This window comes from Oenanthe melanoleuca, chromosome 13 (assembly GCF_029582105.1).
Source record: "Oenanthe melanoleuca isolate GR-GAL-2019-014 chromosome 13, OMel1.0, whole genome shotgun sequence".
Classification (NCBI taxonomy): domain Eukaryota; kingdom Metazoa; phylum Chordata; class Aves; order Passeriformes; family Muscicapidae; genus Oenanthe; species Oenanthe melanoleuca.
The window spans coordinates 6542597-6556815 of NC_079347.1; the positions used below are offsets into that span (position 1 = coordinate 6542597).

At 48.4% G+C, this 14219-nt stretch overlaps 1 protein-coding gene across 1 annotated transcript in view; it reads left to right on the forward strand.

Annotated features, from left to right (window-relative positions):
* The window catches only part of LOC130258842 (serine protease inhibitor Kazal-type 5-like), a 74675-nt gene that overhangs the window by 58117 nt on the left and 2339 nt on the right, over positions 1-14219 (forward strand). Inside the window, exons 4-13 of the mRNA XM_056502569.1 lie at positions 2851-2978; positions 3481-3547; positions 5114-5241; positions 5324-5375; positions 7633-7763; positions 8346-8418; positions 8916-8977; positions 9778-9859; positions 12147-12274; positions 12641-12704. Coding sequence (XP_056358544.1) covers positions 2851-2978; positions 3481-3547; positions 5114-5241; positions 5324-5375; positions 7633-7763; positions 8346-8418; positions 8916-8977; positions 9778-9859; positions 12147-12274; positions 12641-12704 — 915 coding nt within the window. The remainder of the gene's footprint in view (positions 1-2850; positions 2979-3480; positions 3548-5113; positions 5242-5323; positions 5376-7632; positions 7764-8345; positions 8419-8915; positions 8978-9777; positions 9860-12146; positions 12275-12640; positions 12705-14219) is intronic.

Genomic DNA, 14219 nt, shown 5'->3' on the forward strand with positions numbered 1-14219 from the left:
TTCAGTGTTTCCTGAGTGTTTACTCTTTAGGTTCATACTGAGGTGCTTTAATAAAAGCAGACTGACTTCCAGTGGTTTGAGTGACCTGGCCTTCCTGTTGTCTCTTCCAAGTTATTAAAATAAAACCCTTACAGCTATTTTGTTGAGATGTGAAAGGGTATTTGTGGTGTGGTTGCTGGAGTCCTGCTGTCTTATGAACCACCCTGAGGATGGTGAGAATCCCTCTGGCTGTGTGGGGCATCTGAAGTGATCTATTTATAATTTTCTTACCTTGACAAAATGCAGGGAGTGACTCAAATATGTCCCATCCTTATGGAAATTAATTGTGTTAATGGGATCATTAGAATTTAGAGTAGTGTCAACAAACTGGTTTTTGCAGCTAATGATGGTTCTTGGGGAGGTTATGTCATAAGGAAGGCGGAGAACCTGGTCATCTATATATATGTGATCAGCCCTGAGCCCTTTCTTTGGGTTTCATTGAGCAATGCTCTAGTAGAGTCAACGTAGGCAAACAGCTGCCACCACCCTCACCATGAAAATAGAAGGTGCCTCGGTGGTCCTTGCTCTGGCATTTTTCTGCTTCTTCTCAGGTTAGTAACTTGTGATGTTCTCTGTGCTGGAATCTGGGACTGGCAGAGGACGCAGCCTGGGAGTGCCCATAAAGACAGAGAGAGAGGATTGAAGAGCCCTTGTATTTTAAAAAGCATGGTGGTATAGCAGAAGACCACCATTTTTTTTTCTCTGTATTACATGTATTGGTTTGATATAACATGTCTTGCTAACTACTTTCTTTTTCATGTAGAAATAGTGAAGTTTATTGGTAGATGAAAACATCTATTTTTAATAGAATTAACGGTTTAAAGAAAAAATAAAAAGCCAAACTCCCATTTGTCTAAGTGTAAGAATACCAATTTCCAACTGGACTGAATTCTTCCATAAAAAGCCCAACTTTGAACAAAAATGTAATACAACTTTTTGTAAATTCAGAGAAATGGTAATGTCTTGTCAACACTTGCTAAGGAAGGCATTTTCACATGGCTGCAGTAATTTGGCTACAATAGATAGACTTCAGCAGGAGTTAAGTTTGAAGCAATGGTCTTTCAATTTCCTGCTGGTTTCTATTGAAAAAGCACTAATGGAAGATTTCTTGACAGTTCTTTGCAATGCCACTGATGATGGATGCAAAGGAGGATGATACATATTATACCAGCTTTAAGTGGCTTAGTAAAAAGAAATGGGTATCAGCTACTCACCTGCTGACTCATTATTAATTTGATAATTTGTATGAAGTACTGCAAATGGAATGGGCCTTGAAAAGGAATTTGTCGTTTTGGACAAACAACAGTGGCCTAGCTCTGGTATCCCAATTTTAAGGGATGGTGAAGAATGCCAAAAATGTTTGTGTGAGCTTGATGCAACTACAAAGGCAGGGGTATAGAATAATGAAGAAACAGTTGCTGAACCATCCTTGGAACTTGGATTTTTAAGCCTGAGAAAAGCAACACAGTAAAGAAGGGCACAAAGACACACACACAAAAAATGGATGTGATTTTGCATTTGAATGACAAAAAGTGCAATGTTCCAGAAAGAACTGTGCATTAGAGAATTTCTATCAGTATGAAATAATGCATTGGATTAGCTTTTATCAAGAGGTATTTGGGTGGATTAGGAAACTGCATCAAGTATTTTAATTAAAAGCTTTTGCTTTAAAATTTCCCTTCAAAGATTTTGTATGGTTTCATTGTTGGTTTTTCTGTCGCAGATGTTGCCAGTCAAGCTTCGATTAAGGCGAGTCCAACCTTTTCCATTCTAATTCTCCCTTTGTTTTGCCAACTTACACTGCTTAATGCATGCTCTGAGCAAAGTCCATTTAAATGCACTGTACTTAGATATTATAATACTTTCTCAGTGGTGGAAAAAGCAGTGAACTCTCCATATTTAGAGAACACTTGGTAATAAGGCAGTGGCTCCAGCTGTCAGTGTGTGTTTGGTGCCTGATGCTGAGATCATATTCAAACAGCTCTGGGCTGGAAATCTCATGAAGTGATGTTAGAAACGGCATGAATTATATTTTTAATGATATTTTAGAATGTAGCTTCTGATCCGGCAGAAACCCCTGCTTCTGATAATTCCTGAATTTCATAATTAAAAGAATTAAGGCACGTCCTTTGAGTCTCAGAAAATAAGTTGATTCAATGACTTAGAAGTCAGTTCCATTCATGTTTTAATCAAGCAAGCTTGTCTCCTTGGTAAAGATCCTTTCGGGAAACACAGTAGCCAAAAATAACTAAACGGTTCATTGCTTCTCCCTGCTCTGCATCTCAGTTACCCAGCAGAAGATGCAATGGGTTGCTGCAACATTGCACAATATTGCTGCTCTGCTTCCTGAGAGGGTTGTGCTTTTCTGTGCTTCTCCTGCACGTGAATCAGTCTTCAGTCACTCTGCCCCTCTCATTCCTCTTGCATCCCTCTGCATTTCCAGGGCTGTGCTTTCTGCTCTTGGCTAACTTCATAACGTGCAGTCTGCTATAGCGGGTAGCAATTTACAGCTGTATGTAAATTAAATGTGTTCCCTAAATATATATTCCTTTCCCCATGATTAATGGTTCTTGCAATGGGTTTTGAACTTTCTCGTTGCTTTTCTGCCTCGGAGCCACGAGCAGGGCTCAGGCTCAGCCTGTGCCACGTGTGGTGTGTGTGGCCAGGGATGGGCAGGAGGAGCATGGTTTGTGTGAGCAAACTGGTACTGCTGAGAGCCTGCAGCACACCCAGAAAAGATTCAGTGTGAGCAAACAGTTCTCAGGATCTCGCTGGGAGCCTGCAGTGATTGCCCTCCTCTGTGTTTTTCAGAACGAATGCAGGAAAATTTGGTCACTTCTGCGCAGCGGGAAGTTTTTCTGTCCCACCACCCAGGAGACCTTCAGCAGCCCACATAACAAAGGAGACCTCAACAAGTGCACGATGTGCCAGAGGCTGCTGTGAGTATCAGCTGCCTGCTGGCTGCAGTGGCAGCCCTGCCCACCCACAGCATGTCCTCTCCTCCCATTGCAGGGAGCCAACTCTCAGGAGGCTCCACGCCATGAAGTTGTTGTCCCTGGCCAGCCAGACCAGTTTGTAGCTCTTCAGCAAACCTGTGATCCCAGTAGCTCTCCCCAGCTCATCACATGGTGGGGACTCACCACAGAGTGTGAGGAACAGAGGCAGAGTGAAGATTTAAACAGATTAATTTCTTGTTTCCATGGATGGTGTTTCTTAGGATGGAGAGAGCTGGGTATTAGGCAGGGAGAAAGGATGGCCCAATGCTCCCAGTGCAGAGATGTTGAACACCCTGGACATGTGTCAGGGAGCTGAGCCCTGCTGCTGGGCTGTGCTGCTGCCTTGTGCAATGGGGAGGTGGGGTTGGCTTTAATCACCCCCTATTTTAGCTTTGTGTCCAAGCACTGCACGCTGCCCCGTCACTCACACCTCGCTTTCTTGCAGGGAAAGAGACTCAAAAAACAAAGGGAGTGGTGGAGAGGCGGGCAGGAATGTGAACTCCTTGGGAAAGGTGAGGTGAAACATCTCTGCCAAAGGCAGTTTTATTGGTGACAGCATCGCGTCTGCTGCCTCTGACCCGCTGCCCAGGGCGCTTCCTCGTCTGCAGCGTGGGAAAGGGCCCTGCTGTGGCAGCAGGGCAAACATGCCCAGCCTTGGGAGGAGTGTGAGGCTTTGTGCCATCCACCAGCAAAAAATAAACCAAAACTCCTGGCGGCTCCTCCCAGGCAATCACGGCACCTCCGGTGTGTGCCTGACCCAGAGCCCCGGCTGAGGAGGATGCCTGCCTGTTTATAAGGCACACCATTGGCATCTGGCAAATATTTAATAGCAAGGTTGGCACATGTGAGCTCTGACTAGGGCAGGGTGTGGGAACAGGCCGGATCTAATTGTCCCTTGTTTATCTTGTTGATGCACCTGGCTGGTTTCTTTTACCCATAGCTGTTTTTCTAGATAGCAGGTCTTTATGTGGAGGGAGCTGTCCTTTTTGCCTTGGGTTTTTTATTCTAGATGGGAGCCAAATTGGTTTCCATCAGATAGTGTTGGTTGTGGTGATTGATTTATTTATTTTTTACATCTGGTTAAGCAGGGTAGCTTTCTAGCTCTTGTGTGTCTGGACAAATTAAAGGCTTTGTAAGGCATAGCTGTCCTAAGGGAGATCTTTTTTTTTTTTAGACATCTGACTTGCCAAAGTGTGGTCCTGAAGGCAGCAGGACAGTTTTACAGCATCAGGAAGAGACCTACACTGAATTTCTTTGTTAAGCCATAGATTTTCTGTCTGGCTTTTGGCAAGTAATTTTGTAGGCTTGACTTCCCCATCTGCAGAGCTGGGATAAGCTATCAAGCCATCTCCTCTACATGGTGCGAGAGGAAAAATGTATTACAGATCACATAACAGATAAGGTTGTAAGTGCTGCATAAGTGAACCCGAAGACCTCACATGTTCCATGTATTTCTCATGCTCCAGACTTGCCCTGAAAGTTATAGGAAAGCTCTTCAGAGGAAAGTAAAGGCCAGGCTGAAATGCTTAGGCAGGCTTTGCTACAAAAGCCTTTTGTGAAATAGAGTGCTTTGGTTCAATTAACACATTGTATCATGCTAAGTGGAAGGTAAAAACACCCACCTCTTACTCTCATGGCAATAGGAGGTGTTCAAGATTATACTTTTTTTTATGCCTGCAGCTTCATTTTTAACTGTGCATGGATTTTAAAATTCTATAAGTTTAGTAGCGTGTTCTTTCACAAGAGATGGGAAAACTTTCTCATTCAAAATTCACTGAAATTGTGGATTTTATACTTAGAGCAGAGCTTAGGTCCTTCGGGCAGGCTCTTGCATGTGTTATCTATTAGAAATAGCAACGAGGCTACCCTGGCTGTGACAGACAGATCTGCTCATCTAAACACACAGATTTATTTGTTTTGTGCTGCACATTATGGTTTTCCAACCGAGTTACGCCTCAAGGAAGCAAAACAGCCTTTGAGATGTAACTCCTTGGGTGGATAATCCTTTGTGGATTTGTGGGAGATGTGCCTCTCTGTCAGCACATCCGTGCCAAGCCCTGCTTTCGGCGTTTGCACAGGATGAGTGCCGGGAGTTCCGGGATCTGTTCAAGAGAGGAAAACTCTCCTGCACCAGGGAGAACGACCCTGTCCGGGATGCCTCTGGCAAGCAGCACAGCAATAAGTGCATCATGTGTGCAGAGAAGTTGTGAGTAGAGGAAAGGAGGGTGGGAAACCTCTCCTCCCTGGAGCACCCTGGTATTCACTTTCTCATCTCTCTTCTCTTCCAGCAAAAGGGAGAATGAGCGGAAGCTTTCTAAAAACAGACAAGGAAAAGATAAGGTGAGATTAAAGTATTAGGCAGGTCAATATGGAACTTTATTGGATTTTCACCCAAGACAGAGAAAAGGGAATGCTATTCTATTCTGTTGCTCTTTCTCCTCTGACTTAATTTTGAGATCCACTTTCCTTGCCCTCCTTATTTTTTATTCATGCTCTCGAATCCCTGAAGTGAACAACTTGTGCCTGAATATTATGGTCTGCCCCGCTGACCTGTGGATCTAGGGACAGGCAAATCCTGACAGAGCAGGAAGCCAGGTGTGCTGTGCTGTCCCAAATTTCAACTCGTGGGTGGAGAGGTCAGTTCTGCTGAGGCTGCTAATTAGGTGGAAAAGAAAAATGTGTGAAAAGCCCTAAATCTGAACTCTGCACAGCTTAGGAGATCATTGTGTTCTGGGAGATGTCAGCCCTGCACTATCTCCAGGCCTGTGGCTCAATTTTTTTTTTTTCTTTTGTTGGAAACTGTTCTCATGGAGTTGTGGTTTTTTACCCTCTCCCTGGCATGCTGCAGCCAGGTCGCTGTGCACTGATGCTTTGCTGGCAAAAGCAGCCCAGTAAAGGGGAAAATAGTTGCTTTCCAGCACTTTCCTCTTGATTCCTGCTATGGCAGGGACTGGTGTGGCCCTCTTAAGCTTCAGTCTTGGGGATAATCCTGTTTTAGTGCTTTTTCTAATGACTTTGGCACCAAAAAATAGAAGTCTAAGTGAAATTTGCTGATGGCAAAGCTGGGAGGCAGTATCAGCAGAGGAGCATCAGCAGATCACTCAAGACTAATTGGATAGTGCTGAGGCCTGGAGTAATAGAAACAAGATAAAATGTAATGGCAGTGCAAGATCACACAGTTAGTGATTAACAAGAATTCCTACTCCTTGGCTAGAACTGACAAAGGATAAGAAAGCCCTGCATTTATTAGTGGGTCAGGGATGTGGCAGGCCATGAAAAAGGCAAATGCACGACTCGGATGTATTCGGTGAGATTTTTGCAGCAGAGGTCAGACCTGAACAGGGCTCCAGAAATGTTGCTCAAAGAGAAAATGTTTGAGAGAGGCTCTTAGGGGAAAGCAGATCTGTCTGCAGAGAATTGGGCTGCTGGGCTGGGCTGGTCCCAGGAGCAAGGAGAGCTTCCCTGGGTTTGCTGGGGAGGGAAAACATTGCCTGAGCTGTGCAGGGCTGTGAGCTGGTGGTGGGGAGATGCAGTGAGGCTCGTGGGGAGCCCCTCTGGAGTGGGTTCAACACTTATTTCTGATGGGACAATGCTTTATGGCTGTTGGCACAGCAGGAGAGGCTCATCCAGGGCTGGATCACCTCTGCTACCTGTGGCTGGGGTGGCTCTAGGGAAATGTGGGGCTTTGTACCCAGTGGTTTGCCAGCATTCCCCTCGTGGGAACGCTGAGCAGCTGGAGGCTGGGGTGCCCTGGATGGGATGCAGAACAACATTGGGAAAACCTTCCCCTAGCAGAGAGGATGAGGTGGTGTAAACTTCTGAGCAAAGCAAAGGGTGAGCACGGTGACCTGCCAAGGACCTTCATGAAAGCTAGCAAAACTGTGCACAAAATGGGCAGAAAATTGAGTGTTAAAACCTCCTTATCCTTTGTACTTGCTGTTTGGAACTGCCTATTGCAGCATGTGAAACAGTTGAAATTAGGGGGACTGAATGTTTCCATCCATGTTACATAACAGGGGCAGGTTAACACAGTTTCTGTACAGCAGTTTTGAACAAGGAACAAATTAATCATCCACTCTCCAAACAACCTTCCTGTGCTCGTGGGCTATTAAGTGTGTTTGCATTCTGCTTTTATGTTTTAACTGCTGCTTCTTGATTGACACGTCCCTCAGTACGGCTGGTTTGGAGGATCCTACGCTTTGTGAAGAAAATTATCTTGAGCTACAATCTGGGAAAAGGCTGAAGCTGTGTATTAAGGATGTTGGGAGAAAAGGGAGTGACTTCTTTGCCGTATCGGTCACATCACTGGCATGCTTTGGATAGCCCAGCCAGGAGAATAATAATTAGTGGGACCATACTAGAAAACTCCCAACACGTGCTGTGCAGGCAGAAGGACCCGGAATTTTTGTGACTCACCCCTCTGTTTATATGCTAAGTGGCTGGTGCTGCACACCCTCTTCTCTCACCCCCACCCAGACTCTCCTGTGATGCATTTGTGATGGTTCCGTGCTTTCCTGGCAGGAAACCCCAGGTTTCTAAGGATCTGATCAATAAGGCAAGGAGGACAGAGTGCCCTAACCCTGCCCTCCTTCCGCAGGATGACTGCAGCGAGTTCCGCTCCCAGTTTGAGGCTGGTGGCCGCCTGTCCTGCACCAGGGAGAACGCCCCTGTGCGGGATGCCTCTGGCAAGCAGCACACCAACAAGTGCCTCATGTGTGCTGAGAAGTTGTGAGTACCCCTTCCTCACAGCAGCAGCAAAGAGGGAAACTTCCAGCTGCAGAAGTGCAGCTTCTGCCTGTGAAGCTGCATCTGGGCAATGCCTGGAGAGTCCTGACTCCCAGGACCTGACTCCTCTAAGAGATGCTCTGGCAGTAGGGCTCCTCTTCCCCCTTCCCTTTCAGCACTAAGGGCCCAGGGGCAGGTGAGAAGCAGGTGGAGTAGAGGAGGAGAAGCAAGGTTGAGAGAGCAGCCCCTTTCCCAGGGGACTGTTGGGCACGGGCAGCTCCTGAGGAGTTTCCCACATGTGTACTTTGCCTTCCAGATGCTCTCTCTTTCTACTCCCATAGAGCATATGCAGAAGCAGACCTGATATGAAAGCAGCCACCTGGAACCAGGATGTAGCATACAGTGGGAATGGTGAGGAGAAAGGGAGAAGCCTTAGGGGTGGGAATTAGGAGCAGGACCACCAGGAACAGGGACTGTGGATGGGGAGATTCTACCTAGTGGCATGGCTTACATGGCAGCACTGGGTGCACTGTGGTACTCACACTATCATAGCATTCAATTTTTTCTCCTCTTCCTTTCTTCCAGCAAAAAGGAAGCTCAAAGAGGAGGTGGAACTCTCCAGCGCAACAAATTGCCTGCTTCAGAGAGGATAAAGCAGGTAAGATCAGAGCCTGTGCAGAACTCAGACAGGGTCTGGTGAGACACTGTGGGATCTGGATGGCCAAGGGACTGCCTGTGGTCAGCCTGGGGTGATCAAGATGTTTAGGATCCTGTAGCCAGCTAATCATGGGGGAGAAGTTGGTTGTATTGCAAAGCCTCTCTTGTTTGTGGGATGGACTTGGGTGTGAACATACAAACTGGGCATGTTTGGACTTTACAGAAGGGCCCCTCTCACTTTCCCAGTGATGTAATGCCGTATGAGAGATAAAGGGCAAGCTCAGACTCCCCACAATCCTGTAAACCCTTGAATGATAACACTTGGTGGGTATGGAGTGCATCAAACCTGCTACTTTAAGAACTGTAATTCTTTGGGAATTCTTTGTAATTCTCTGGGAAGATGAAGGGGCAGGGCAGGAGCTGCTTTAGCTCAGCTGCTTCCCTAGTTGCATGAAGGTTGTTTCTGTGTTTGTTGAGTGTGTTCTGCCCCTTTTGCAGAAGAACTGTGGTGGTTCACGGCAGGGTGTAAATGACAGGCGTCCCTTCTCATCGGGCAGAGGGTGAGTCCAGCAGCTGTCCCCACGCACACCACCAGCCCTGGCACTGCTGTCAGCCCCCTTCCATGTACATGTATTTTTAGGGGTGGTTAGGAGATCAACTGGAGCAAGAGTTGCCAGCACAGGAGCAGCATGGTCTGGGGTGCAGCAGTGCATGTTGTGCTGTTTGGTGCTCACTACAGCACTTCCCACTGGCTGAGCTGGTGATGGGGAAGAGAAATTCTGGGACATGTCTCTCATGCAACCCTTGCTCCATTTTGGCCTTGATGTTCTGTGTACAAAGCACCAGTGATTGCTGTGCTCAGAATCCCTCTCAGGACACTCTGTCCAGCAAAATCTGTCTCCTGGCAGTGCACACATGTGTGCCTGTCCCTGGCTCAGAGGCAGAGCCTTTGCACCACGTGCTTTCTGGGCACTGCTCAGGCAGGAGCTGTTTGTTTTGTAGATGTTGGCCCTGAGCAGGACTCAGCTGCTGCTTTTTCTGGGGCACTCTGAGATTTCTTGCTTTTGACTGGTGCAATTCCTTCATTTCCCCCTTCCATCAAGTGCTGCCAGCAGACACAGGGCTGCAGAGCCCTGGGGTGATGGTGCACTCAGGCTGAGCACAGCCAAGGCCATGTCCTGCTGTTGGCTTCTTCCCATTGAGCACAAGGCTGGGGGGCTTCTCTCCCTCTCCTCTCCCGTGGGTGGGTGGGTGCCACAGTGCCAACAGCCCTCCAAGAGCTGTGGGGGTCTGCACTCTGCAAAGAGGGGGATCTTTGGAAGGAGATGGGGATGAACTATGTCTCTGCTCTCTCTGCCAGCCCACAAGTTCAGCGTGGCAGGAACTGCAACCGGGCACCTGGCCGCAAGTCACAGAGCAGGGACACCGAGCAGGACCCCACGGTAAATCCAGCTGTGGGGCAGCTGTGGGGCAGCAATGGGGCTCCTGCCCCTTGGGGGGCAGCTGTGGGGCAGCAATGGGGCTCCTGCCCCTCGGGGGGCAGCTGTGGGGCAGCAATGGGGCTCCTGCCCCTTGGGGGGGGCAGAAATGGGGACCTCTCCCCATCAGTACTGCTCCTCTGCTGGTGCTGAGCCACCTCTTCTCCTTTCCCAGCAGCTTTTCCTGTTCTTGCTGTAACCCTCAAGCTTTTCACTTCACATACTCTTGGAAGGGTTTGAATGAGTGAGAGCATCTGTAGCCTGCTGAAAGCCCCTGTATCACCTGGCATGGGAAGAGGGACGAGCTTGGCTCTTGTGGAAGCCCCCCAGCTGTGGGGATGTGGGTCTTGAGCTCAGGTTGGAATCCTGCCCCACATGAAGCCAAAGCAAAGAGCGCTGCCTCCCCTTGCTGAGATAAAGGCCGTGGTCACAGCAGGGTGGTGGAGATGACCAGGGGATGAGGACAGGTTTGGCAGAAGGAAGGAGTGCTAAAGGGGGAAACGCTGAGTGGTAGATGACAACCATGTATGGAATAATGTAGGAGGAAGGTGGGGGTGTCTGCTCTCCCTTCTCATGAGAGGAAAATGGCATAGCTCCAACAAAGCTAAAAGTGGAAAATGTGAACTAATAAGAGAAAATAAGTTACCGTAAAAAGGGTGACTAAACTGTGGATCTCGCTATCACAGGGTGTTGTCTAGAGGTAGGATGGTTAAAAAAATACCTGATGTTTTAATTCCTCTAGAATTTTCATACAGTAATTTAAATAGCATTTTGGAAGAGATAGAAAATGTGTTTCTATGGGTTTGGAGGAATCTTACTACCAACTGCCTCAACTCTCTCTGAAGCCTCTGCTACTGACCCCTTTGAGAGAAGGGATATTTGAGTTAAAAACCCAGTAGATAGTTCAGGTACTGCAGATTTGATGCATTCCAGAGGAAGCATTAGGTGTAATAAGCCCTGTCTGCTTCAGGGCTCAGTGGAATTTCCTGGTAGCACCGAAGGGGGAGTGGATGCTGATGAGCCTGACAGACCAGAGGTGATTCAGGCAGCAGATCTGCTCCTCTCCTCTTTCCAGGGCCACCTGTGGGTTTTGGCACAGACAATTCCCAGAGCCAGAGGAGTGGTGGCACTGGCTGCTGGCACCTGTGAGGTGTGGGGCTTCAGGTGGGGTGGCCTCCTGCCCTGGGCTGTGGTGCAGGCAGCAATGTCTGGTGTGCAGGAAGGCGTGCAGCACAGGATTGCAGAGGTCAGCACTGTCTGCTCTTACGTCACTGATAATTAGCCAGATGAGGGAGGAAGCAGCACATTATGGAAATTAGCAAGTGACGTTTAACCAGCAGGTGCTATAGCACCCCAACATCACCAAAACTGTGCTGCCTGGCATGAAATCCTCCTTCCCTGGGGTGCTTCCTGCTGCTGATAAACCATCATTGTTGTGCTGAATGCTGCATCTCCAGGTGGAGGGGGAAGCAGAATGCTCTCTCAGACCCATTGCACCATTTGCAGGTGAAAGCACCGGAGAAAGGGGCTGGGAGCCCATCAGTCACTTCTTCATCTCGGTCTTTTTTCTGTTCCTGGGGCTGAGGAAGGGGCTGTGCATGCCAGGGAGCAGGCTGTGCTATCCCTGACCTCTGCTGTTGGAAATCTGCTATGACTGTGCAAACACCCGCTCCGCTCGCAGGGCGCGAGAGGCTTTTTGGGGATCCCTGGAGGTCACTCCTTGCTCTGTCATTGTGCGTGCTGGCCGTGCCACGTGTGGTTTGGAGGGAAAGCTGTGCCTAAATGTTCCCTAGCCGTGCTTGGGAGGAAGCAGCAGGGCACCCCTCATTAGTCATAGCTGCTGGAGGCTCTCAGCACGGTGGGCGTCAGGAGCGCTGCGTGCCGCACTGCCAGCGCGCTCCAGGCGCTCTCCCTCCCTTCTGGGTTTCATCTCAATCCTTGGAGGTGAGATGGTGTCAGCTTGCTGATAAGGAAGGCTAGGTACAGGTAGATTTGTTCTTTGTGGCTTGAGAGAAGTAAACCTTGCCAGCCGTGGTGTTTGGGTGGATCGGTGAGCGGGGCAGGAGGACTCTGTCCCCCAAAGCTTGGCTGGCTGGTCCAACAAGAGACACGATGGCTTTCCAAGTCTGGCCTGGCTGGATGTGATACAGGGCCCATGCAAGGCTTGGATTGTGAGCCCTAGGTAAAACCCAACGCAAAGGAGGCTCTTGCGAGTGAACGGGCACCAAATGTGATTTCTTTCTCTCTTCAGCTGGACTGTGATCGAATTCTGCATGGGGTAAAGGGTGGAAGGATTTTCTGCAGCGAATCCTCACAACCAGTCTGTGGCACTGATGGGAAAACATACAAAAATGAATGTGACTTGTGTTCAGCTGCCATGTGAGTAGGCGGAGAGATTTCAGTAATACAGGGCCATCCACCATTCCCGAGTGTCTTTTGCAGAACAGTGTTTGTTTTGATACATCATGACTCACTATCAAGTGTGTCCTTGGTGCTTTGCTGTTAAGCAAACATAGATCAAAATGCCTGAGATTAATGTGATGACAGCTAATTAAGATACACAAGTTGCCAGGGTCCCCTATTCCCTCTCTGCCCAATCATGAGACTGTTTGGGGAGTAATAAATGCCATCACATTGGAAGTAGCATCAAAGCATTAAGGAGCCCACAGAGGACTGTCATGCCTGTGGCTGAGAGCTGTGGCAGTGCAAGTGAATAATAAGCAATGTCTTGTCCTCCCTTTGCAGAAGAGCTTCAAACTTCATCACGGTAAACTATCGAGGCGAGTGCCGAGAGCCTGCCCCTGAAGTGGTAAGCAGCAACCACAGCTGGGCAGCCAAACATCAATCTCTGCCTTTCCCCTGGTGGAAATTCCCCACTGGCACAGTCTCAGCCTGATCCAGGCAGCCACAATAGGGAGTGAGGAATGAGGAGTGGCTGGCACTCACCAGTGCCCACTGTGCCCTGCAGCAGGAGCTGGGTGTCCACACTTTGACCTTGCCACTGAATTAACAGAGTTAGCGTGTTCCTTCAGGTAACAGTGGGCTAATTAAAGGCATTAATTAGCCCTAAAAGCTCTTAAAAGCTGCACTCCAGCCACGTTGGTTGGAGGGGAAGAGAGGTCTTGAAGCTACTATTTCTATTTTATTTTCTTCCTGGAGTGGAATGATGCTGAGAGGTAAAGAAAAGAAAGAGCCTCTTGGCTGAGTGTAGCATTCCACTTTAATCCAAGTGCCTGCTGGGAAGCCAGCCTGGCCTCTGCACCTGTGACAGGATCATTAGAGCCCCAGGAATGGATGCTCATGGTCCAGATGTTTAAATACAGGTTAAGACTTAGATTTAATGCATAACCCGGGCATAGTCTCCATGTTTTGCCAAGGCTGTGTGGTAGGAATGGGATGTGTCTGGGAAAACTGCTGACTTTCTTCCTGGGGCTTTGATGGAGCTAGAAAGATCAGAACTGTATAAACCATAAAGGTTCCCCTAAATAATAATGTCCAGGGAGATGGCTGGGAAATTAAGATTATTCACTAGGTGGCACACTTTTGGGAAAGGTCTTGAGCCTTGACATCTTGTGCAATCCCACAGAGCAGGTGAGTTAAACATTTCTCAGCTGTGCTTTGTCTTTCTCCCAGTGGAAGCTGGACAGCCTCCAGCTGCTGGATTTGCAGCCAGTGCCTCCCAGTTTGTGACTCTGCACGGGATGTCCTGCAGCACCTGGGGAGGACTGTGCTCGTTGGCATGAACTCTTGAGAAACTGAATCATCCACTCCAGGGAAATAGATTGGTTCCCACTCTAAACCTGAAGAGAATCCAGATATTGAACTTACCAAAGAGATTCCTGGGAAGTTTTGAGTGGGAACATTGGCTTCTGAGTATGGGTGTGGTGTCCATGTGTTTGTAGGCACGGTGGGGTGTGGGGTGTGAGAACCATCATGCCACAGTGTCATTCCATGCCTTCCTCTGCTCGTGCCAGGACACCACAGATCCCCTGAACACAGTAAACCTGGCTCCTTTCCCCCTCTTCTCTAGAGCAGCAGAGTGCTCTAAACTTTGCTTAAAGTCAAAGAAATTGCAGTGCAGAGAGAAATAATTTTTCCTGTGAGAGCACTGGAGGCCTCTGTGTCTCTTTAGGGAGATGGAGCTGCTGTTGGCCTGTGGGCACAGGGAGATGAGGCACTACATGAGTCTGTTAGTGACTGTGTCCAGGACAGAATGAGACTGGATACACCGTGCCAACTGAAAAATAGAGAGGATTCCCAAAAATCTGCTTGGTCTGGAATTCCTTACTGTTTCACTGAGCTGTTACAGCTCTCAAGCCCTTGC